Source organism: Acinonyx jubatus, chromosome B4 (assembly GCF_027475565.1).
Source record: "Acinonyx jubatus isolate Ajub_Pintada_27869175 chromosome B4, VMU_Ajub_asm_v1.0, whole genome shotgun sequence".
NCBI classification, from domain to species: domain Eukaryota; kingdom Metazoa; phylum Chordata; class Mammalia; order Carnivora; family Felidae; genus Acinonyx; species Acinonyx jubatus.
In genome coordinates this window covers 53,010,564-53,036,743 of record NC_069387.1, presented here as the reverse complement: position 1 = coordinate 53,036,743, position 26,180 = coordinate 53,010,564, and the positions used below count along the sequence as shown (strand labels likewise).

Sequence of the window (26,180 nt, the reverse complement as noted above, 5' to 3'; positions counted from 1 at the left end):
TCGGACGCTTAACCGACTGAGCCACCCAGGCGCCCCGATTAATGCTCCATTTGAAAAGGAATGTTAATATCAATTATCAGACAGCCATGACTTATGGAATCATGATGTAATTATTTTCCTCATATTTAAAAATAATTTAGAAAAGTGTCATAACATTATATAAACCTAATATTATAAAACTTGAATAACTCTTTTAACAATGCTATTTTCCTTTTACATATTTAAGTCTTTTTGCTTTCTGTCCTATGATGATCCATTTTTTTTCACCTGCCCCTAAATGCACTTGTTTCTCAAAGTTCTATTCTCTGTGAAGTTCTCTTCCCTTTCTATTTTCCATTTCTAACATATCTGCTCCTCTGTTGCCTATTGGATATACATTCTTCCCTTTTTTCCTTGCTAACAGAATCCTAATTTTGTTAAAATTTACAATGTGCTACCTACCTGGAGCAGAGACCTGAGGGGGAAAGAGTAAGATAGGAGGTGAGAAAGGATAATGAAAGAGGTAGACAAATTAACTAGAGCTTTGTAGGCTATGCGAGGACTTTGGTACTTATTTAATGAAATGAGGAGGCATTGCAAGGTTTTGAACATAAGAGTGACATGCTCTGCAGGCAAGGTCAAAAGCAGAGAGACAAAATGCAGCAAGTGAGAGGAGATGGTGCCTTGCATCAGGAAGAAGTACTTGAATTCTGGATATATTTTGAAGGAAGAACCAACAGGATTTGGAGGGTTGACCATATACTTTTTATCATGTCTATTAGATATTTATAAAACTGAAAAGGGATTCTATTAAATATTATGCCAAGACAAGAGACATAAATCAGAACTGTCCTGGACAAAAGTGGACATAAAATCATTAGTCATTAGTGACCTTGAAAGAACTTCCCCTCCCTGCCCTCTGCAGAGCATTTCTTTCTCTTCTTTCCTCTCCAGTCAAACTGTCCAATAATCCACAAAAATTTAGCCATTTTGAAACTGTTTATCCTGGGTCAGAAAAATGTCTTCTGAGAAAAATCATCATTGAATGAGAAAGAGAAGGAAGTATTGCTTTAGAGTTTTTGGCTTAAGTAGCCAAATAGATGATATACCATCCACTGAGATGGGGGAAACCTGAAGGTGGAATGGCACCTTTTTGTTTGTTTTTGTTTTGTTTTGTTTTGTTTTTGAGTGCGAGGAGGAAGGAGAACATCAATTCTAATTCAATTTTTTATATGTTATCTTTGATATATCCAGTAGAGATGATAAGTAGACATATATCTGAAGTTTGGTAGTAACATCCAGCCTGGATACATCAGTTTGGGAATGATCAGCCTATAAGAGGTGTTTATAAGCCATTAAATTAGATGAGATCACTGAGGAAGTTTATATAGATTAAATAGAGAAGAGAACCAAGGACTGAGCCATGAGGTATTCCAGTGTTACAAGATCAAGCAGAGGAAGGGGGTGGGAGTCTCACCAGAGGAGACAGAAATAAATCACCCATAATACAGGAGAAAAATAAGAGATGTAGTGTCCTAGAAGCCAAGTGAAGAGACTTTTCAGGAGAAAGGAATGATAGACTTTGTCAAATGCCACTAATAAGTAAGAGAAGACTGAAAAATATCCATTAGATTTAATAATGGAAAGGTCATTGGTAGGTTGACCATATGAGTTATTCAAACTTGACTTTTCAAAAACCGAAAGGGAGGGTGGATGTTAATTATGATGCTAAGGTAATAGGCATAAATCAGAACTGACCTGGTCAAGACTGGACATAAGTTGACCTTTGTCACTTGTGACCCCTTCACAGAAATACTACTTCTTTTCTCCTTTTCTCTTAAGTATGCTCCAGTCAGGCTTTTGGACCCACATTCTATAGAAATTGATCAGTTTTGCAATTGTTTTTCCTAGATCAAAAACAAATGTCTTCTGGACAAAGGTAGTATTGAATGATTGAATTCTAGGATTATATAACATTTTATCTTCTGCTATATTTTGGTCAGAAAATATATATATACATTTACTTCAGTAGGTTGATCTAATTTACCTAGATCAAGGGTTCACAAACTTCCCTTGTGAAGGGCCAGATAATATAATATTTTGGCTTTACAGAACATATGGTCTCTCTCATAACTACTCAACTCTCCCATTGAAGCATGAAAACAGCCATAGACAATATATAAACAAATTATCATGACATTCTTCCCATACAACTCCATTTATGGACAATGAAATTTGAATTTCATATAATATTTACATACTTTTAAAAATTAAGCATTTTATATTGATACAATTGAAGACTCACATACAGTTATAGGAAGTACCATAAAAATATCCATGTACCTTTACCCAGTTTCCCCCCAATGGTAATGTCTTGAAAAGCTACAGTACAAATCACAACCATATGGAACATTTCCATTACCACAGGATTGCTCATGCTTCCTTTTTACAGCCACACCTACTTCTCTACCACTGTCATCTCCTTAACTCCTAGCAACCACTAATTTGTTCTCCACTTCTTTTATTTCATTATTTAAATAATTCCATTATATAAATGGAATAAGACAATAAGTAAACTTGTAGGATTAACTTTTTTCACTCAGCATCATTCTCTGGAGATTCATCGAGGTTGTTGCATGTATCAATAGTTAAATGTTCTGTTTGCAAAAGTGGAAGCTCCCTTACCTCTTTAAATCTTTATACATAATTGTTCTATATTCTGTGCCTGAAATTTCCAGTATTTGCAGTTCTCAGTAGTCTAATTCTGTTTGTTACTTCTTCTGACTGTCACTCACTTTTTCTTCTGTTGAAACCCAGAGGCACTGGTGACTTGGAACCTTCCTCTAGAATTTTGGCTCAATGAAGGAGACTCATATTTAGCTTCCCTCTGTTGCTTTTGGAATAGGGTATACCATCCCAATACTGGTATTTCTCTGGCCTTCAGTTTTAGAACAACCCAGGTGCAGGTTGGGAGTGGGAGTAGGGTCATAAAGTTTTACTATCCTTATAGACCTCCCCTACTTCTGTGGAGACCCATGACATGTTGAAAAAAAAGTATGTTTTCTTTCCACAAGCTGGAGATGTTCTGGAGATGATATTGTGTAGTGAGAAAGTCTCTCAGTACACTTATCTGACATAATGCTGGAAACAAAGGTCGACATTCCATTTCTATATGTTTACTGATTATCCTCACATTTCAATACATATGTACATTGTACTCTCCTCAAATGCATATATGCTTCCAATATTTTCCCAAACAACTCAGGAAATTTAGCATGATTTAACTTCTCTTTGATATGCACCATCTCTCATCTTTACACATAGTTTTGGCCATTGAGTATATATATCAATTTGTATAGTTTTTATTTTTTATATTTTGTTTACATTTTTAATAAATTATTTTTATAAGTATCAAAATTATGCATGAAAAGTGTCAGGAACTACAAATCTTTCAGCAAAAATAATAGTATTTGTTACTTTTCTCCATTCACAAACACACCCTCATTAAAGAAAATTACTTTTAATATTTTTTTTTCTGGTATCACCTCTTTTTTTTTTCCAACTAAGAACTGGATGTATGCTTTTTATCTGCTTCTTCCTATGGAAGATGTAATTCTCTTTAACCCATTGTATATGTAACTACACAGACAAATACTCCTTTTGATAGCATCCCAATATAGTCAATTATCATTTTGATTAAATGTTTGTCAATGTTTGTATAGTTATGACTGTGTAAATATTATTCACAGCTGATATTACAATATGAATACCTTTCTTGTCTTGTATAACTTTTTTGTTTTCCTGGAATCAATGGTTGCCTTGCCTTTTTACTTGCTTACTTTTTATTGTTCTTATCACTAATTTCTTCCCAAACTGTCCAAAAAATGAAGATATGACAGGGACATAGAAAATTAATATATTGAGTACCTACTATGTGCTACTTACTTCCCTCATGGAGTTAACATTCTAGATCAGTAAGTTCAAACAGTTAATATTCCAGCTCAATAACTTCAAACACATCAGTAATGTAACAGTTTTTGGTTTTCCTTAGAATTTTCCTTCATTGAGCCTTTCATTCCCCCGATTCAGTTGAAATGAAGTAATACGAAACTTAGTAAAAGGGAGACAAACTGAAATTATGAATTAACATGGTAGAAGCAAGTCCAAGTATATCACTAATTAAAAGAAATATAATTACTCAACTCACCAGTTAAAAGATACAGATTAATAAATAGGGCAAATAATCTAAATGTATAGTATTTACAAAAGAAACACCAAATATAAGAACATGCAAAGATCAAAAGTAAAAAAATTTTTTTAAATATTTACATCAGGCAAATGTTAGCCAAGATAACGTTGGTATAGTTATTTATATCAGATAAATTAGACTTTGAGGCAAAAAAATTATAAAGAATAAAATAAATCATCACATAATGATAAAGATTGCAATACATTTTGAAAATGTAGAATTTTAACCCTTAAAATACATGAATCAAAATTGATAGACATTAGAGACATTGATACATCCACTATTGCACTGCTAAATAAAACTAAAACAATTTTGTGACAAGTTTGATGTCTTTTATTCGAGGGAAAACAATTCATGGGTTGGGGGGTTACACTGCCTCATAAGCAGTGGAACAATGTTCCCAAAGGATTTGGGACAAGAGGGAGTTTTGTAGAACTTTAGAGGAGGCCACTTTGAAACAGGACATGATTGGCTGGGAGGTCAGGGTAGCATCTCCTATTTTCTAGGGTAAGGTAAGCTAGCTAAAGCTAAGTTGGAGGACTGTGTTGGTGTATGTTAGGATTCTTTGACAGGTGCTTCTTGTAAGTGCAGGCTGAATTAGGTTTACATTTGTGACGTGGGCCAGGTACTGGGGTGACCTCCATTTTGAGGGGCCTGACATACAAATTAAGTTTAACAGTACTGAATGTCAGTACACTCTTGTGATTATTGATAAGTCAAATATAGAAAAGGCTGGAACTATTTTAAACACCTAAACAATACTATTAACAAGCTAAAACAAGTTAGACGTTAGAAACAACAAAGCATAAATACAAACTCCCCACATTTGGAAATTGAAAAAAATGCTACCAAATAAGTCATAAGTTAAAAAAAAATAATGAAAACTAAAAATGGTCTAGAACTGAATGGTAAGAAAATGGTATTCACCAAAATAGTATTTACCTTAAGGACTTACATTAGGAAAAAAAGAAAGCATCACAATCAGTGAACTAAGCATCCATCTTAAATAAGTCATAGGACCTTTCTTCTGGACCGAAGTCCAAGAGTGTAAGTCATAGCACTGTAACATGGTAGAATCTTGGTCTTTAACCCTAATCCTTTACTATGGCACTCATTAATGGGAAAGCAGCAGCCCTCAGGGGCTGAGATCCAAAAGTTACAGAACCTGGGGTCTGAGCCTTCACCTTAACAATCTATCAAGAATGATTGCCTCAAGGACTAAACAGGAGCTGATTTCCAGTGGAGCTTTGCAGGGGCTAGTTTACAGAGAATTAGTTTTGAACAAATTAACTCTTACTTCTCAACGAAGGAGAAAGCTCAAAATTGGTTCTTTTAGAAAACTAACAAAACAAATTCATCAATGCAATTCAACAGATTAAGAGAGGAAAACATATTAGCATTTGATTAATAACTGAAAAAATCCAACAGGAAATCATGGTAAATATTCTAAGTAACTCAGGAATAGAAAGAAAAGGATCTTAAACTTATAAAATTATTTATGAAATGATTAAATTTGACAAAAGATGTTTGTTATATCTATAAGGAAATTATGAAACTTTATTTAGAAATACTTTTTTAAATTCCAGATAGAGATGCTATGTTCATAGATAGAACCAAATACATACAGATGGCATTTCTCACCAAATTGATCTATAGATTCAATGCAATTCACAAACATGACACTTGATAAGATTATTCTAATTTTATATGGTCAAGTAAAAGGTCACAAATAGGGTGTTTCTAAAGGGAAGTCTGTGGGAGGGTGGACTTAGTCTATCGGATTCTAAAAATTATTATAAAGACATAATAATAAACACTGTGTAGTAACATTGCAGAAATAGATAAACTGACAAATGGAATAAAATTAGAGCCCAGAAAGAGGCCCAGATGTGCTTGGAATTTTGGTATGACTGTGATGACATGAGAGATCAATGGGGAAATGAGAAATTGTCTAATAAATGGACCTGGAGAAAAGTATATCCTTATGGAAAAAGATAATATTGGATTAGTATATCATATCATATAGAAAGATCAACTTCAGATATATTAAAGATCTACTTATCAAAAACAAAATTTTAAAACATGACATGAAAAAATTTAGTTTTAAAAAAATATTTTTGGACAGAGTTTTATTGTCACAAACAGGCATTGGCAATAAATTTTTAAAAATTGAAAAATTTGGGGTGCCTGGGTGGCTCAGTCAGTAAAGCATCCGACTTTAGCTCAGGTCATGATCTCACAGTCTGTGAGTTCGACCCCCGCATCGGGCTGTGTGCTGACAGCTCAGAGCCTGGAGCCTGCTTCTGATTCTGTGTCTCCCTCTCTGTCTGTCCCTCCCCCACTCATGCTTTGTCTCTCTCTGTCTCAGAAATAAATAAACATTAAAAAAATTTAAAAAAATAAAATAAAAATTGAAAAATTTGACTATACTAAAAAGTAAGAATTTTTGTTCATCAAAAGCCAACATAAAGAATGAAATGACAAGTAAAAAAGTTGGAGAAAATATTTACAATGGATACAACTAATATATTAGAATTAGTAATATACAAAGAACCTTTACTCATTAATAAGAAGAGTACAAACAGCCCAATTAGAAAAATAGATCAGAGAAATAAGCAGGCATATCCCAGAAGAAACATATAGCCAATAAACATATTAAGAAAATGTTCAATCTTCTCTATTAATCAGTCAATTATACATCACAATCATGAGATATCATTTTATACCCATCCTTTTGAGAAAAATAAAAAAGTCTGAAAATACCAAGTCTATATTTCAATAACATTTTCCATGCATTGCTGTTCAGTATAAAGTAACTACTAGAAAAGAGTTTGCATTTACTTCCTTAAGTTGAACATTCACATACCTTCAAGTTGCATCCTTCCACAGGGTAAGTCTATTTCCAAAATAAAATTTTGCACTTGTATAATAAGAGCTGTTCTTAATAGCAAAACCCAGATAAAGAGTTTTGTGTTGGGAAACCCTACAGTTCTCTCTTTTCAGTAGGGAATAATCCTGTTCTTTCTTTCTATGTTCCTCTCCAATGTGTCTCCTTTGACATCACTAACACACTCATACATAACACTTGACTTCTGACACTCTGGTTACCAAATGCATACGGAGTTTTCCCCACATCAAGCAATTCTCTGCAACGGCATCTGGGTGTTCTATAATTTTACTCAATTCCAACACTATCTACCTGGAAGTAGCATCAGACCCCACTAAGGCTTCATTCCCACAAGACTGCCCCCACCTGCAGATGCCAATCACAACTAGTAGATCCCCAAGTTACCCACAACTTCTATTCAATTTGGTTACACATCAGAGGTTCATATGATCCTTCCTGAGGTTTGATTAATTTTCTAGAGCAGCTCACACAACTAAGGAAAACACTTATTTACATTTACAAGTTTATTAAATGATATGAAAAAGAACACAGATGAATAGCCAGATGAGGATATACATATGGCAAGGTCTGAGAGGATCTTAAGTGCAGGTGCTTCTGTCCCTGTGGAGATTTAGTATGTCACCCTCCTGGTATAAGGGTGTGTTCTCCAACCTGGATGTTCTCTGGGCCCACTATTGGGATTTTGTGGAGGCTTCCTCACATAGACATGATCAATTATTAAGTCTATTCCCAGCTTCTCACCCCACACTGGAAGATGAGGAGGGAGGTAAGGCTGAAAATTCCAAGCTTCTAATCATGGCTTGGTCTTTCTGGTGACTAGCTGCCATCTAGGAGCCATCCCAGGAACCCACCTTGAGTTGTTTCAATAGAATATACAGGAGCCCTGTGTCAGGGATAGGGTCAAAAACAAATATTAGAAGAAGATATTCTTAGTGCTCTTATACCTTAGAAAATTACAAGGGTTTGGGGAGCTCTGTGCCAGGAACAGGGGGCAGAGACCAACAAACCCTCATGCCTTCAAAGAGAAAGTAGACAATTTAACTGTGGTACATTCACCCAATGGAGTTTTATGCAGCAATAAAAACAAATTAATTACCATGATATAATATCCAACAAAATGAATTAATCATAGCAATAAGTGAAAAAAAATTGAGTCCCCTCAAATTGCATACAGCCTGAAACACTTTATAAAGTTTGAAACAAACAGATATATGCATGCATGGTTGTGCTCTCTCTGTCTCTCTGTCTCTCTGTCTCTCTCTCTCTCTCTGCCCCCTCTGTCTTTAGGAATATTCATAAAAACAAAACTACATAAAAATGAAAGCAAAGGAATGATGAACAAAATATTCATGATGAACATAAGATTCAGGTGGATGGTTACCTTGAACTGGATGAGACAGGAGGTGGGTTGGTGGGAAAATAAGACAGATGCAGTTTATTGATAAGGTGTTAGGTTTTGCAAATAAAAGCATCCATGCATGGGCAATGATGAGAACAAGTTGTAAACCAAGGGGTGTGATTAATGTAATTCTAGGTTCCTGAGGCCCCAAAAGTTTTTTTTTTTTTGGTCCAAATGAAGGATTTCCTAAAAGGGTTACATTTATTTATTTATTTATTTATTTATTTATTTATTTATTTATTTTTAGAGAGAGAGCACAATTTGGGGAGAGGGGCGGAAGGAGAGAGAGAGAAAATCTTAAGCAGGCTCCACTCTAAGTGCAGAACATGACATGGGGCTCTATCCCATGACCCTGAGAACATGACCTGAGCCAAAATCAGGAGTTCGACACTCAACCTACTGAGCCATCCAGGTGCCCTGAGAGCTACATTCCACATTTTAAAAACACAACACCCACAAAAAAAATTATGAGGGATACATGTATCCCTTGGAATTAGTATATATTTTTTTGTATTCTTTGGGTAAATACCCAGTCGTGCAATTGCTGGATCCTAAGGTAGTTCTATTTTTAACTTTTTGAGGAACCTCCATACTGTTTTCTAGAGTGGCTGGCACCAGTGTGCACTCCCACCAAGAGTCTAGGAGGCTTCCCTTTTCTCCGCATCCTCACCAACACCTGTTGTTTCTTGTGTTGCTGATTTTAGCCATTCTGACAGGAGTGAGGTGATATCTCATTGCAGTTTTCATTTGTATTTCCCTGATAATGAGAGATATTGAAAGTCTTTTCATGTGTCTGCTGGTCAGGTGTATGTCTTCTTTGGAAAAATGTTCATGTCCTCTGTCCAATTTTTAAAATCAGATTATTTGGGGGGTTGAGTTTTATAAGTTATTTCTATATTTTGGATACTAACCCTTTATCAGATATGTCATTCTCAAATATCTTCTCTCATTCTGCAGGTTGCCTTTCAGTTTTGTTGACTGTTTCCTTTGCTGTGCAGAAGCCTTTATTTTGACGAAATCCCAGTAGTTTATTTTTCACCTTTGTTTCCCTTGCCTCAGGAGACATATCTAGTAAGAAGTTATTGCAACCATGAATGGATAAAGAAGATGCCATATATATATATAGTATGTATATATGTGTGTATATATATGCTACATTTTTATAAAACTTGATAAAAAATAGATGTCAAGCTGTACAGTTACCAGAAGTACACAGTTATCAAAAATGCACACACTGCACTTGGCATCTCCAGCACCTTCAGCTTTCTGTGTCTAGTCTGTTTTGGCATCTCCATTTTCTGCAGGGTTACTCCCATATTTGCCAGTATCAGCTTTTCCTCTTTTTCCTCTGGGAATCTTTTCTCCCTTCTTTACAGGGGCCTTTTTAGGTTTGGGCTCTGGATTTGGAGGAATAGGTTTAGCAGATAACTTTGCAGATCTTCTCTGTGGCTTATCCTTCACCTTGGCTTTATCTCCTTTAACATCCCCTTCAGCCTTTCTCTTGGGCATAGTGGTGACAGTGGTGGGACATAGGCACTGGGCACATGGATGAAGTGGTGTGTGGGCTTTGGCCAGTCTGGGGGTCATTCTTGCCCCCACTTCTTCACACTGCTCTTTTATGTACATATGAATATAATGGAGTATATAGAAAGAATAGAATATATAATAGAATATTACTCAGCCATAAAAAAGAATGAAATCTTGCCATTTGTAACGATGTGGATGGAGCTAGAGACTATTATGCTAAGTGAAATAAGTCAGCAGAGAAAGACAAATACCATATGATTTCACTCATATGTGGAGTTTAAGAAACAAAAGAAATGATCAAGAGGAAAGAGAGACAAACCAAGAAACAGACTCTTGGCTATAGAGAACAAAATGATGGTTACCAGAGGGGAGATTGGGGGGGGGGGATTGATTAAATATGTGATGGGGACTAAGAAGGGCATTTGTTGTAATGAGCACCAGATGTTGTAGATAAGTGTTGAATCACTAAATCGTGCACCTGAAAATAATATTACACTGTGTTAAGTAACTTGAATCTAAATAAAAACATTAAAAAAATAAATAAATACTATTTAAATAGATTTTTAAAAGTCATGAAGAACTACCTGACTAACCAGTGCTCACTGAGAGGAAAGAACATGTGCAACAGAGTGAAGAGAACACACATAATGAGTTTGAAGTTCAGAGAGAGATAATCAAGAGGTGCAGATTCTGAAGGAAGTTTCTGAACTGTACAATTCTGTGATATAACCATGATCTCAAAGCTTATTTTCAAAGGCAAAGATGGTAGTTGGTCACTAGCCACACATGGATTCATTTCAACATTTCATGTTGGTATCTGTATAGCTCTAAGTCCAGTTTTTATCAGAACTTTTGCTGACCTGACACCAAACTGGCATTGCTGTTACCAGGAGCATTATTCTATACTGGGGGTCAGCTAACCTGTACTGTAAAGGGCTAAATAGTAAACATTTTAGGCTTTTCAGGCTCTATGATCACTGTCACAACTATTCAAAGCTGTCATTAATAGCAGCCATGGATAAAATGTAAATGGTTGAGTGCAGCTGTGTTCCAATAAAACTCAAAAACAAGTGGCAGCCCAGATTTGGCCCCAATGCATACTTTGCTGAGCTCTGTTCAATCCTATCCATCCAATGGTTAATATGGATACCTTATAGTGGGGGAACAGGTATAAATACAGCATCCTTGCCAGAGTGGTGAGATGGTGTTTAGGTCAGAACTTAGAGTTTAATGAGTTATCCCTCCACGGGTGCTACATCTTCCAACGTGAGAAGAAACATAATCCTCTGATCCAGGCTATAGGAATCTTTATAGTGGATTTATTACCAAGGAACACTACCTCCATTGCTGCAAGTTAGAGATGAGGACTTGAGGGAAGTAAACAGTAAAAAGAGTTTAAAGGAGACTTCTCGGTTATTTTTGGATGTCTCCTCTTTGAATAAATATTTATCCAAGATCATCATCCCTCCTTCAGCAGCAGTGAACTACAGAAGCCCTTTATACTGTCACTGCTGCCCCTGCCTCTGCTTACAACATTTAATGTGACTTCTTAACATGCAGTAGTATTTTACCACATGCTTTGTTGCACCCAAAGACCTGTGCATATGTTCCTCCACACTTCGCTGGTGAGTCCACTGGAGAAACCGTTCACTAAAGAAGATTTCCAGTCCCTTCCCTGCAGATGAAAATCCAGTGTATCATGTTGAAGATGCTGGTCCTATAAGTTGCCAGATAAAAGTTCTAGGCAGGAAGGCACATGAATCAGGAAAGTAGGCCACCCTTTCAGCATGTGTGTGTGTGTGTGTGTGTGTGTCCACATGCATGGGGTTGGTGGTACTTACAGACAAGACACACACTCACTTTAAAAATGAGGATGAAAACAATGTGTTCAAAGATCCCCAAAACTATCTTAAAACAAGTCTGAATGGCTGGCAGAATAAAACCTACTTTTGTTTCCAAACAGATTCAAACTTGTAAGTACATAGGCAATGAAGGTGTAGACAGAGCTTGTAGATTGGCCTCAGAAAGACATCCTGGATTCTGAAAGCATTGATAAATCCAATCTTGATCCAGCCTCTCTCCCAGCCCTTTATGGTTTTTAAAATATATTTATTAAACAGGCCTAGTGAGGGGAAAATATTCTCTCTGAATCTTATTATGTTGACTTGTTTATATCTTCCTTCCTTCAGTCAGAACAAACAATGCCTATGACCTCTTACCACCTAGGATAGTATTTTGCATAGAGTAGGCACTTAGCAAATATTTGTTGAATGAAAGAACAATAATCACATCAATTATTTGAGGTAGCTGCTATAATTATCCCTTAGCATAGGTTAAAAAAATGAAGCTAATGATCTTGTCCAAGAACACAACTCATCAGTGCTGGAGCTGGTTTAGCTGGTGCTTGTAAACATTACATAGCATTTGTTCTATGTTAATCCAAACCATCCTTTCCACTTCATCCTGAATTTTACCTGGATCTGACCACCTCAGCACATGACATAGCTAATCTTTCACTCACTCGATCTGGCTGGCAAGTTACCAATGGAATAACTCGTAATCATTGGTTTTCTCCCATCGGCCTACTGTTTGGAAATGTTGGTGGCTGACGGGAGAAAATCAATGTTTGATAGAAATGAATGGTCCTGTCCACAGCATTGCTCCAAGTTTATTGCCTCCAAGTTTATTCCTATTTTGGTATCATCTTTTCTTAGATTATCCAGTTACCCAGAATTGAACTAATGCTCAACATATTAAGTTTGTTCAATACATGAGTAAATCAGTAAGCAATTCTTTGATTTACAAAAGAGTTGTTAATATACAAAGAAAAATACTGAAGTCTAAGGAAGTTAAGTACTTATTATTTAACTTATTATGTACTCACTGAGTTTTTCTTTACTCTTTTAATACAATGTTATAGTCAGAACCACAACCACATAAGAGTTAATTTAAGAAAAAACAGCCAGGGAGGAGCCTCTGTTTCCAAGTGATTAATCTTTTCTTTAACCTATTTTACGTAACCCTCGGAGCAAAGAAACTTTATCAAAGGATTAAAAGTTATATAAACAAAGATCCCTTTATTTATAACTCTGATTCTCTGCAGGGCAGGAAGTTCCAGCTTACATGTGTGCAGAGCGTTACACATATTGGTTACTCAATGTGTACTTTTAAAAAACTCTGATGATCTTACACAAGTGTAGAAGCAGCAGTGAATGGAGATGATGGTGAATGCTAAGGTAAAGGGAGTTCATTGACTTGGGTTGTTGTGAGTTGCATTTCAGTTATTTTTGCTTAGAAAAAAATACAAGGCCAATTTAATACTCGGAAATATAAGACTCTTTGGGTTTTCTAATTATCTTGTCTATAATTTCCTGGTAGTGACAAGAATTCTGTGTAAAGCAGGATCATGTAATTATAATAATATTGCTTGTTCACACACAAACATATGGATATATACTTGGATTTTTTCTAAATATGCAGTTATAAGTGATTTGGAGCATTTGAAGTGAATCTAAATGATTCTGGATAATACTGCTTTCCTCTTGTTTTGCCCATGGTCTGAAAGACTTCTTTTTGTTTATCTGGTTCCTCCAAACCCATCCTTCTAGTTCTGATCAAGCTCCATGTTCTCCATATCCCTGTCTCTCTCCCATGAAATCCTAGAGCATTAGCTGTCTATATTATACACATACAACACACACACACACACACACACACACACACACACACACGGGTGTTTTCTTTAAAAATTCGAAAGTGAGAGTTATATTTTTAATAAAGCCAAATAACACAAATAGTATAAAAAGAAAAAGTCAATTTGGTACATATCTTTTTACATTTCTTTCTATATTCACATAAAATATACATATATCATATATAATTATACATATTTATATACAAATGTTCTCCCTACTTTTATTCACATGAATAGAATCATCATTATATATGTGACTTACCTTGTTGCTGTATTCATTCAACTGTGTACCATGAACATTCCTCTAGGCCCACACATACATCTAAATCATTCTTGGCCTGTATCTCCTTAGAAACATTTCCATTTCTAGAGAAAGATTTCCAAAAAGGAAATTACAGAAACACTGCACACTGCAATTCACAACTTACCATTTTTATACCTAATTTGATTAAATATTATAAATTTCCATAAATTTTTTAATTTATTATAGTAATAAATGAGGATATTGTGTTGTGCTAAATTGCATTTCCTTAGCTACTAGTGAGATTTGACATTCTTTTACAAAAAGTTTTTTATAAATTTTTGGGCCATTGCATTTCCTCTTTTATGAACCCCAGCTCATACCCATGTTTGTCTCTTTTCTTGTCAATTTGTAAGAGTTCTTTTTTCACATTAGAGAAATGCCTCTTGTATATATTTCAAATCTTTCCTCTATCTCTCTTTCTTTCTTTATTTCTTCTCTTTTTTTTTTTTTTTTTTTACCTTACTTATGGTACTTTTTGGCCTTTGTGTAATTTGCATCATTATGAAGTCAACTCTAAATTTTTTCCATTATTGTTTCTTGGATTTTCTTTTTCTTTTTGGAAGAGTTTTTTCCTGATCCTAACACTCCTACTTTTAAAAAATATTCTCATTTTTTACATTAAATCTTCAATCTATTGCTCTTTTCATTTTTGAACATGACATTAGGGAGGGCTAAGAGTCTATTTTCTTTCCAGAAGGAGATCTAATTATATCAATATCATTTATTACACAAGATATATTTTTTCCTGATGAACTATTATTGAAGTATTTATCTTTTTTTAAATGTTTATTTATTTTTGAGACAGAGGGAGACAGAGCACAAGTGGGGGAGGGGCAGAGAGAGAGGAAGACACAGAATCTGAAACAGGCTCCAGGCTCTGAGCTGTCAGCACAGAGCCTGATGCTGGGCTCGAACCCATGAACCGTGAGATCATGACCTGAGCTGAAGTCGGACACCTAACCGACTGAGCCACCCAGGCGTTCCTGAAGTATTTATCATATATTACACTTTCAATTTTACTGGATCTAGTCATGGACTCGGTCTGTGCCAGAGACTTGTTTGCCTGCTTTTTTGCTCATGACTTACTCTTTGAATCACATTAATGCTACAGAAGATTTTAGCATCTCCTATGGAAGGTGCCTACCATCCTTTTCAATTTCAGGGCAAAGACATTGTTTTGCCCAACCTCAAGCTTAGTGAGCATGATTTTAGAGGTTTGCTCAGAGTGCTTTATATTTGTCCTCTACAGTTTGGAGGATTCAGAGACTGGTCTGATTCCTGCTAAAAAGTCTAGAAGGCAAAGAGCTGAGGTGGATCCTCTTGCCAGGAGGTGAAAGGAAGCAAGGACTACATTTGACAAGGAGCAACATCCCAGTCAAGGGTGGGTCAACTGGTTTGGGTCTGTCAAGTCTGGCTAATTGGATTATATGAAGCAATGATGAGAACTGAGTAGAGTGGCTAAAAGTGTGTCCTACAGGTAAAAATTTGAAGGAGAACTTGTGTGTGACTAGTCAGAGGAAGTGCATTTACCCCACCGAAGATACTGCACATTAGAGATCACAAATGAAGGTTACCATCTCCAAAGACCCACAGAAATGGCCGGGAGAGTCTGTTTTAAATTGCTCTCTAGGCCAGAGAAAGAAAAAATGACATTACCTGCCTCTTTAACTTCCCACACCAAGTTTCAACTCCGGAGGACACAGAAGCAGCCTTGCTTCACTCTGTGGGAAGAGCTGGAGTGGGGCTAGGGAGAGAGGCCAGGAGAAGCTAGAGCAGAGCATAAACAAACCACCTGAACCCTTTTTCCCACCTGGAAGATTTGGATATGTTGTAGTGGGAGGAAAGAAGCTTCAGTTTAAATGAAGTTCAAAGTCATTTTTGTGAGACTAATGTGACCAGAGGGCTTTTATTTTTCTTTTGAAAGTCAACAGAAAGTAGTGCAACCTGAAATTCCACTTAGTATCAGGAGAAGAACAGGTCCCATAAAATACATTTTATAGTCAGTGGAGGGAGAAGAATAAGGCTTATTCTCTGATGTTATAAAGACCATTTGTTCAAGGGATTTGTACTTGTGATCAATTTCTAATGTAAATACTAGGGTGGATTATTTAAATTTTAAAGTCTTTTTTCAACAACACATCCCTTTCAGTAAACATTGGCCTTCTTCTCAGAAAGACACCAGGATTATATATTTGCCTGCCTTCAACCTTCCCTTTACTTCAGTATACTGTTGCTAGTTCCTCTACTGAAGTATTTTCTACACATACATAATATTTTACCATTTAACCTAAAGACATCTTTATGAATCATGAGAATAGATTTAGCTTTACAAGTATGTCATCAATTCCACAGGATAGGGATTGATAAGGACAGTTGAAGCATGTGACTCAAACTTGGGGCACGTTATAAAGGGAGTTGTTTTCTAAGTGGAATTATCATTTATAATAATGATGATAATTTCAGAGATTTATATAGTATTTTAAGTCTTCAAAATAGCCATTTATTTTTTAAAAGACAGGATATAAATAGAATTGTATGTCCTATACTGAAATGAGGACAGAATGTAGAAAATGTCTCAAGAGTTACAGGGTTACCTGGCTGGCTCAGTCAGTAGAACATGAAATGCTTGATCCTGGGGTCATGTGTTCAAGCTCTGCATTGGGTGCAGACGTTACTTTAAAAAAAGTTACTTAATACAGCTATTCAAAGGCAGAACAGGATAAGATGAAGCTCAAGCTGGACAGCTTTTTAGTCATTTTGTCTAGCAACAGAGGCAGCAAGAGCTACCAATTATTGAAACTTATAATGTGTCAGGGTTTCTGACAAGTACTTTACATCATTTGTCTCCTTTTTCATTACATGCCATGTGGATGTCTAATCTTTTCAGGATCCACCAAGAAGATTTATATATCCCTATTTGAGTCAATTCTAGAAAGCCTGACAAGATCTACCTAGATGGTCCCTTAGCAGTTCTGGAAAATCAGAGGTATTCAGGTTACTTGGGTTTAAAAATTAGAATTAATTCAGATATGGCAGTGGGAACATCGGTGCTACAAAATGTCATCTAATATGTGATGTAAATCGTATCATATTTGTAATCCAGGAAAAGAATGGGAGAATGTAGAATGGGTTCTATATTAGTTTGGTTCACCAACATTTTTGTCTTATAAATTATAAATATTTTTGTCAGTAATAATATATGACTTCATATACTTTATGAGAATATAATATGGCAATCCAGCAATCACCAAACTGTATAACTTTTATTTACATTCTCAATGGAAAAACAGCTAATGAAATAGGACTGTGAAAAACCCATAGGAAATACCTCATTGTAAAGACATCCTGGTTTCCTTTCATATCCATATTCTTTTATTTATGTATGAATGTTATTTTTTCTTCATTTGCTAGTGACACATTGTGGTTTATGTACTCCTTTATGCTGTGAATCTTGACATTAAAGTCCAGCAAATGGGGCCAATTAGTAGGACTACTTACTATCTAAATTCAGTATGAACTACAATGTCAGAAATATATATTTGAGTAGTGAACAAATCTTTGATCTTGCTATCCCATCTTTTGCCATATTTACCTGACAGAATAACTTGTTTACATGCATAAGGAAAGGACAGAGGGTAGACTATATTCCATGTTTCTGTTTTCCAGATGGGACCCTGATCATTTGCTAACCTCTTACATCAATATTGGATCTTAACTTCTTAATAATCTCATCTGTACATGGAACTCATAATCACGTTTTTGTGTATTTCTATCAGCTGAGTTAAGTTTTAAGTATTCATTCCTAGAAAAGGCTAAAAAGAAATGTAAGTGGTAATAACGCCTCAGCTTTTGTGAGGCAAAGTTCCAGATAAAAACTTGCAGGAAAATGTAACTGTATGTGTTATAACTATTTTTAGATATGTAAACATTTTGTCCTGATGCTTTCCTGTATTACAGTTGGAAAAACAATTTAGCTCAGATTACTGGTCACAGTGACTAAGCTCATTTGGTAGAGCCGCGCATTATCCATTTTAGGTGATTCTGCTCTTAAACGCAAATAGGGCAGCATGTACTAGAGATGTGTAGACGTAAAGGATGGTTAAGTACCTCAGCATATGATGTGCTAAAACAGCCACAGTCAAGCGTTCGTTAGATTGTTGTATGAGGATGTTCATGATGATGAAGAACAAACGGGTCTTCTCTATATTCGAATAGGCTCTAGAAGACCAATCCTACACTCACAGCTTTTCTCAGTTGTAGCTGTTAGGGTCTCCTAAGCATCCTGATTTGAGTTTACTGCTTTCTTATTTTTTACTTGGAAGTCTTAGAATCAAGGTGCAGCCAAACGTGAACAGAGTGAAGTTGTATCAGTATTTAATACCTCATGTTCTGGTCAAGGCCGTATCCTGGAATTGAGCTAATAATAATCACAGCTCAAAGTTGCCAAATGTAGTATAGCCAGGTATAATTATATACTAAGTGATTTCCATGCATTATCTCTATCCTTTCATCTCTACAGAATAGATTATCTTTTTCATATATTAATCAAGGAATTGAGGTTAAAGAAATTAAGACATGTTTTCAAAGTTTCGAAAAGAACCAGGATCCTAACAAAGGTCAGCCTGATTCCAAAACCCACCCTTCCCACCACACCAGCAACCTCACTGTAGTAGCTTCCAGAGTCCTGATGAGTTTTTGTTTTTCAACATAATGATAGGACATCCTTCAAATGCTTGATTTTACTTTTCTATTATGGAAGTTGAACACAGAGCAACATCTCTTGGATATAGACATCTGCTAATTATAAACTCAAATTCAAAGAAAGCTCCAGAAACTGGCATTTAATGTCCTGGTGCTCAAAGAATTTGGTTCTGTTTCGTAGCCTCTTTCCAGTTCCATTTTTGTAGGTGGGGGACTCTGGGAAAAAAGAGTCCCAAGGATTCAATCCTGTCTGAGGAACCCTGAGGAAGCTTCAGAGAAACAAATGGTTTCCATTGTCTTGCTCTTTTCCCTGCTTTGTCCTGTCAGCCTTCTCTACTCCACTGACCCAGGCTAACAACATTTAGGATCTTTAAAAAAATCTTATTTATTTATTTATTTATTTATTTATTTTATTTGAGAGAGAGAGAGAGAAAGAGAGAATGAGAATGAGAAAGGGAGAGGGGTAGAGGGAGAGAGAGAGACAATCCCAAGTAGGCTCCATGCTGAGCAGGGCTCAGGGCTCAAGGCAGGGCTTAAAGCTGGCTCCTGTGGGTCTCCCACAACCCTGATCTAAGCCAAAATCAAGAGGCTGTCACTCAACTCACTGAGCTACTCAGGCTCCCCACCTGAGTAGCCTCTCCCTCTCCCTCTCCCTCAGGCCAAAGTAGAATCGGTGCTTTAAACACTGATCATGCCTAACTCTGTGCAAGACAATGGTTACAAATGAATGTAGGTCCCAAAGCCTGACCAGAGGAATTGTAAAATAACCAGGACCCTTTTAAGTCTTTTCCTTCTATTCATTCTCCTTTTTACCCCTTGCAGCTTGAGCCTCCTGCTCACCTTTTTTTTCTTGACTTCAAGTGCCGATTCTATTCTCCGAGGGTTATTAGCTAATTGGTACTGTACTTCATCTAGGGTATTATTTGATAGTAAGGATTTCTCTGTCAAGAGAGATTTGTCTTTCATTGAGGGACTTTTAAGCTAAAAAGCCTTTAAAATGCAAAGTAATAGATTTCAAATTGTAAAAAATTATGCAGGTTAATTGGGGTAGGGGTTTTACTCAAGCAAGACCTGTTGCTTATTCAGATCATTCATATTTCTGTCAGTGGAGGCACTTACTGAAAAAAAGAAAGTCAATTGTCACAAACAGTTTTATCACACTTATATGTGTGTAGGGCCATAGGTTCCTAGCCCTAAGGTAAGCTCACACTAATCATTACAGCATTTCAGTTTCCCAGACCCCACATTCACATATTTATAGGATAAAATTAAATTGGAAAATAAAAGATGTTTTTTACCTATGTCTACAAGTTTTTGACAAAATTAATTTCCCTTTTTACAGTGACTGTCCATGATTTCAATTTAAAAGTATTAAATTTATTAATATATGGTTTGTTATATATGTGGTGACATTTCTGGCTGCTTAAATTCCATCCTTTAAAAGTTTGAGAATTTGCTCTTGCTCTTCTAACCTACTTCCAACCCAGGTAAACTCTACCAGATGTGCTTTTTCTATATTGTCTGTGATTTCCTTATTAGGGTTTGTGTGCCACTTCTTACTGATTATGACCTTTGTTCTAAAAACAAAAGGAATGTTTTTCTCAGCAAAGAGGTGGATTCTCAGAACCTGCATCTTGTATGGCTCTGTCAAAATTTTGTAATTCTAGACATGGTTGTGCAGGACAAGTGCCTTTGCATTGGTTATTGGAGCAGGAAAGGTATCTTGTGATACAAATCCTATTTAGGATTTGGGTAGATTATTGTCATTATTCTATTTCCCTTTCTGTTTCTTTGAATGTTTCTCCACATTGTTTTGAGCCCGTTTTTGTTATCTACCTTTATAATTTTCCTCCCCCTCTTTCTGTTTTTAAATTCCTTTTGTTTGCTACAATAACAAAAGTACCAACTGTAGTCCAATATTGTTCCTTTCTTTGTGTACAGTGGCAATGACTGTAAAAGCTATCACTGATGGAACACCCAAGATGCATATTTTCTTCCTACTCTTTAATAATAAAACCCTACAATTATTATCCCCTGTTTACAAAAGGTGGGAGTTGCCATACTGTATCAACTTTATCATACTGTATTAAATCATAACTTTATATTAGGTTTCATTCATTCATTTGTTCATTAGCCATAGAGTACATTTATTTAACAATATATATTGAGTGCCTGTTATGTCAAGTAGTGGGCTTATGTATTACAGGAATTACAGAGATGACTCATATGTCCTTGTCTCCAGCTAGTTTACAGGCTAGATCAGGAAATAATACCTGGTCATACAAACCAAAATGCAAAGTAGAAACTAGGAACTTCCTCAAGATGTCCTCGAAATTGTAACCACGAAAGTATTATCAAATACCAAAGTGAGCTAAATAATCATTTGTTGAGTGACTGAGTAAATGTTTGAATAAACTGGTATCAGAAGAGCAATACAGATAAAAGTCTATGCAAATTCAGAGGAGAGCTGAAAACATCATGAGAGATTCCTCAGAAAATGTGGATTTGAGCAGAACCTCGAGGTAGATTTCCAAAGGGTGAAGAGAGACTACAAGTTCAGTAAGTTATATGACCAAAGTTGTGGAGGTGGGTGAGTGTGAGGTGTGAAATATATAGAGATTAATATGAAAGACAGGCGATAGCAATGAAGATAAAATATAGTCTGAGAACCCTCACAGGAGAACCTCAATAGATTGGCTACTGAATGAAGGCCTATGCACTCAGCAGAGTTTCATTAAGCCATAAAAGAAAATTTTCGTAGTTGTATACAGAGCAAAGAAATAAAATCTCAATAGAAAACTAAATGTGAAAATCTAACTTGAATTTGGTGAGGGGTGGGAATCAAGATAAGCTACAAGCAATCTTTCAGTATTAGAAATATTTAATAAGTATATTCAATTTTTCAAACTTTCTTTCAGTTGAAAACCTTAAAAAAAACAAGGCAAAACTATCTCATACTGGGTAATGATTGTTATTCCTAACATCAAACAAGTTCTTCATATTTTGAAAAGATATTTTTGTCCTATTATTCTTTTGCCTGACCTGTTTATCCAGTTCCAAGACAAACTGATTTGGCAAGGTTCTACATAAAATAAATCACAGGACATAGTGGAAGTACAATAAAAATATTTTTGTTTGGACATGATGTAGAGAAATTGTCTGGACTTTGGAGCCTGATAAACCTGGGTTCCAATATTGTAACGACCCTTATTAACTGTGTGATCCCGGACAAGTTGCTTTATTTTCTTTAAAGAAATAATCACTTTATTTTGAAATATGCAGCTGTTTTGAGACAGCAAAGAAATCCTTATTATTATCATCTATTTTGCAGAATGAAATTTTTATGCCAGATCATTTTTTGCTCCTTAATTTTTATCAGCAAATGGTATAACAATACTTGGCTCATAGAGTTTTGTGAAAATTAACAATTATATATATATATATATATACACACACACACACACACACACATATATATATATATATGAGTATGTGTAGATGGTACTTAGAAAATAGAGATTTTTTTTTCTAATACTGCCCAGATATTTTGGTTTCCTTAAAATCTTTGTGGTTTAGTTTGTTAGGCTGTGAAAGCAAGATGAATGGTTTTGCAAATTAGGAAATAATTTTTAGGGAATTGAAGTTGGGGGAAACAATATAATATAGTGGCTAAGAGCATAGCTCTTGTACCTAGTACCCCAAAACTAGGATGCAAATTCCATGAGGATAGGGATTTTGTCTGGATTACTAATACATCCCAAGCACTATGAATGGCATATAACAGGCCTCAGCAAACATATGGAATGATGAGTATTTGGGTTAATACCTTGGCTCTGCTATGGGACTTGGATTGTATTTGGTCCAAACTGAGGCAGAAGAAGGTAAAGTGACTTTCTCAAGGTCAAACAGCCTCAGTTTCTTCATTTGCAAATGGGGATACTAAGTGTATTTTTTATTGAGACATAATTGACATATAACATTATATTAGTTTCAGCTGTACAATATAATGATTCAATATATGTATATATTGAGAAATGATTGTCATAGTATGTCTAATTGATATCTATCATCACACATGGATACAAATGTTTTTTCTTATCTTTTTATAATTTTTTTAAAATGTTTATTTTTTGAGAGAGAAAGAGCGCAAGCAGGAGAGGGGCAGAGAGGGAGACACAGAATCTGAAGCAGGCTCCAGGCTCTGAGCTGTCAGCACAGAGCCCGATGCAGGCTGGACCCCACGAACTGTGAGATCATGACCTGAGGCAAAGTCGGATGCTTAACCAACTGAGCCACCCAGAACCCCGAAATGTTTTTTTCTTAAGATGAGAACATTTAAGATCTACTTTTTTAAAAACACCTTTCAAATATACAATACAGGTGATTTTTTTTAATGTTTATTTATTTTTGAGGGAGAGAGATAGAGTGCAAGCAGGGAAGAGGTAGAGAGAGAGAGAATTTGAAGCAGGCTCCATGCTGTCAGTGCAGAGCCAGTCATGGGGCTTGAACTCGTGAACTGTTTTGCCCTGAGCCAAAGTTGGAAGCTTAACTGAGTCACCCAGGTGTCCCACACAATACAGTATTAACTATAGTCACCATACTGCATATTACATCTCCAGGAGCTATTTCTTTTAAAACTAGAAATAATAGTATTTATTTCATAGGAGGATTTAGTCAGATAATAGATGTGAATAAACTTAAAATAGCATCTGACATTTAGTAAGCATGCCATAAATATAGCTCTAAACAGGAAGGCAATGAGTGCTTAGCAATCAATGGGTATCAATTAAATTGTACCGAGTATAAGCTGATGTAGATAAACAGATAGGGACATTCAGATGTAGGGTAGAGTACCTGCTATTAAAAAAATAAATAAAAACATGTTAAATGCTCTCTCAAGCACCTGGCTTAGTTCTACAGTGGGCAGGTACCTCTCCCTTACAAAGTGTGGCCCAAGGTCATTGTGCTCTGGCAAGGTGGCCTTTGTGGGAAATGCTTTGTAGGGAGAGAGGAGGCTTCCTCTCCAAGGGGAAAGGGAGAGAACCAGCATTTATTGCAGAGCAGATTTGTAGCCAAAAATCCCAGCTGTTTTCATTAATGATACAATCTCTTTTCATCTTCACAGCCAATCTCAGAAATATTTTTTCATGCCATATATGAGGAAAGAGAGGTTCAAAGTAATTTGACCTTAGTCACACAAGTGTACATGACTCCAGACCATCTAGCTTTCCTATCTTAAGGCACTAATGAGGACACATACTCATCACCTCTCTCCTAATCACTCCAAGGAGTGTTGCCGTGGAACAAATGCAAATCTCCCATCTGTCATTGTGAAGAAATAGCAGGTCTGAAATCATCATTTTTTCCTATGCAAATAAGAAGTGAAGAATTTGACAGTAATTTTTAAAGAATCTGCCATTATTTACCCAACATAGGTGCATTTCACACCATTTGTAGATACCAAGGGGCCTTGGAAACAACAATGGAATTTTTAACTGGACCTCGTTACCCAGTAACTTCTTTAGCAGTAGAAAAATGGCACTGTATTATAAAGCCTAGGTATATGAAAAACCCCTTTAAATAATTATCAGATAAGTAGTAGCATTTTGGAGATGTCCAGAAGATCTCATTATTCACTATCAATAAATGTTTCAAAGTAGGGATCTTTCAGCTAGTATACTTTCCAAATGATATAGGTTAAAGAGCCGCATGAATAGGAATGACAAATATACACTACATTCTCACAAAAGTGATCAATAAATAATTTTCAAAGTTTAAGCAATAGGAAAAGATTCAAATTTTGTTTAGGAATTCAGTGTATAGTCTAAATCAATAATAAGGGGAAAGGGAAGGTTGATAGCATATTTTATCCTTTTTCAAATGAAAAGGCATTTTTCAAACAGTAAGGTGAGAAACATGGCCATTTGCTCCTGTCCCACTCCACCAGAAAACCCATTTTCTATGGAAGTTACTTAATCTCACTTAATATGGAAATTTAGGATTTTTATTTCAATAGTTATCTTACGGAATTTAAATATTTAATTGTGTAATACTATGTTAACTTTATTGGGTGATGGATTTCATTTCCCAAGTGTTTAGTAATTCAAATCAAGGCAAGAAAACCATAATTAATATGTTCTAGTCTATGTAAGGTATATTCCATACCAAAAGTGAATGTCAAGTAATTTTCAGAAAACAAAAACTGTTAAGCTCTGTGCCAGAACAATATCAAGAACAGAAACAGGAAATCATTCAAGTAGCTTACCTTTCTCCAGAATGTGCAAATAGGCTTAAGCTCCTTGATTGTAAAATAGAAAATTCATGGAATGGAGACTAAGTCCTAGTTTCTGCCCTTAGGAACCTAGCAATGTTGAAGAGAAATGTGTCAGTTACCCAAATAAGACAGCAACAACATAACAACATAGTATTTTTAATACAAATAGTGATACAATATAAAATAATGTATTTCTTTTGAATCTGAAATATATCCTCAAAGTGTGATGGCAGCTCAGTGGGTGGAGAAATCATATTCAGGAAAAGAATGATGAAAGATTCTTGACTTTGTCATTAAAAGGTTTCAAAAGGCTGCACTGGGGACAGTTGTTCAGCTTGGAGGGAATGGAGGGAAGAGACAGAGACTGGAAAAGAAGAGGATATGTGATGATATCAGTTTAGGAACAACTAAAACAACCAGAGTTTGACAGGGAATAAATGTATAAAGTGAGATGCTACGCAGTATAGCTGGAAAAGAAGACTGGGGTTAGTTTGTGGTGAGACTTGAATGTTAGGCTAAAGAATTTGATGGATTTTAGTAGATTAACAACATGCCTTTTAAAACTTCTGTGTAGAAGACTGATGTAAGAAATGTGCTTTAGGCATTGGTGTATAGAATGGCAGAAAATACTGGACGTTGGAGAACTATCTGCAGGTTGCTGTAGGGTCCTGACTTGCAGTAAAGAGGTTGAAGTTACATTATTGGCAATGGGAGAAGAAAGGAGAAACATACCTTAGTAGCAAGGGGACTTTCAAGTACATGTGTCCTGGTAACTGATTTGAATGTGTGGAGTGAGGAATTTGAGCAATTGGTGATAATTCTAAGATGTCAAGACTGAGTTATAGTGAGAGAATGCTTATGCTATTATTCATAAAGCCGATAGGAGAAGCAGGTTTGTTAGGTTGAGTAAAAGTTAGAGTTTGGTTATTGTATTATGATGGGTTGTAGATAAGTTATAAAAGTTTATTTCTTGATAACACTCCGTGTCCAAGAATGGAATGCTCTCCATGAAGTTACTCAGAGCTCCCACCTGATGGATGTGTCCATCCTCATCAGGAACTGCTGCAGTAGAGGAAAGAGAAAGATTGAAAACTGTAGGTTTTTTACCTACTGGATCAGCCTGAAAATGACATACCACTTCGCTA

General features: G+C 35.8%; 2 protein-coding genes across 3 annotated transcripts in view; one reads left to right on the top strand and one right to left on the bottom strand.

The window, feature by feature from the left end:
- Nucleotides 1-6,650: 6,650 nt before the first annotated feature.
- Nucleotides 6,651-10,589, bottom strand: LOC128316361 (non-histone chromosomal protein HMG-17-like). The gene has a single exon (XM_053225945.1). The coding sequence runs from the start codon at nucleotides 10,159-10,161 to the stop codon at nucleotides 9,808-9,810; it is 354 nt and encodes a 117-aa protein (XP_053081920.1). The 5' UTR covers nucleotides 10,162-10,589; the 3' UTR covers nucleotides 6,651-9,807.
- Nucleotides 10,590-13,155: 2,566 nt separating this feature from the next.
- The window catches only part of SLCO1A2 (solute carrier organic anion transporter family member 1A2), a 122,755-nt gene continuing 109,730 nt past the window's right edge, over nucleotides 13,156-26,180 (top strand). Inside the window, exon 1 of one of the 2 annotated variants that reach the window (XM_053225934.1) lies at nucleotides 13,156-13,298. The gene's annotated coding sequence lies outside the window, so the exon portion shown is untranslated. The remainder of the gene's footprint in view (nucleotides 13,299-26,180) is intronic. The other variant, XM_053225935.1, reaches the window with a different exon arrangement.

Coding starts and splice junctions, on each gene's coding strand:
- LOC128316361 (XM_053225945.1), bottom strand. CDS start 10,161: ATGTACATAAAAGAGCAGTGTGAAGAAGTGGGGGCAAGAATGACCCCC.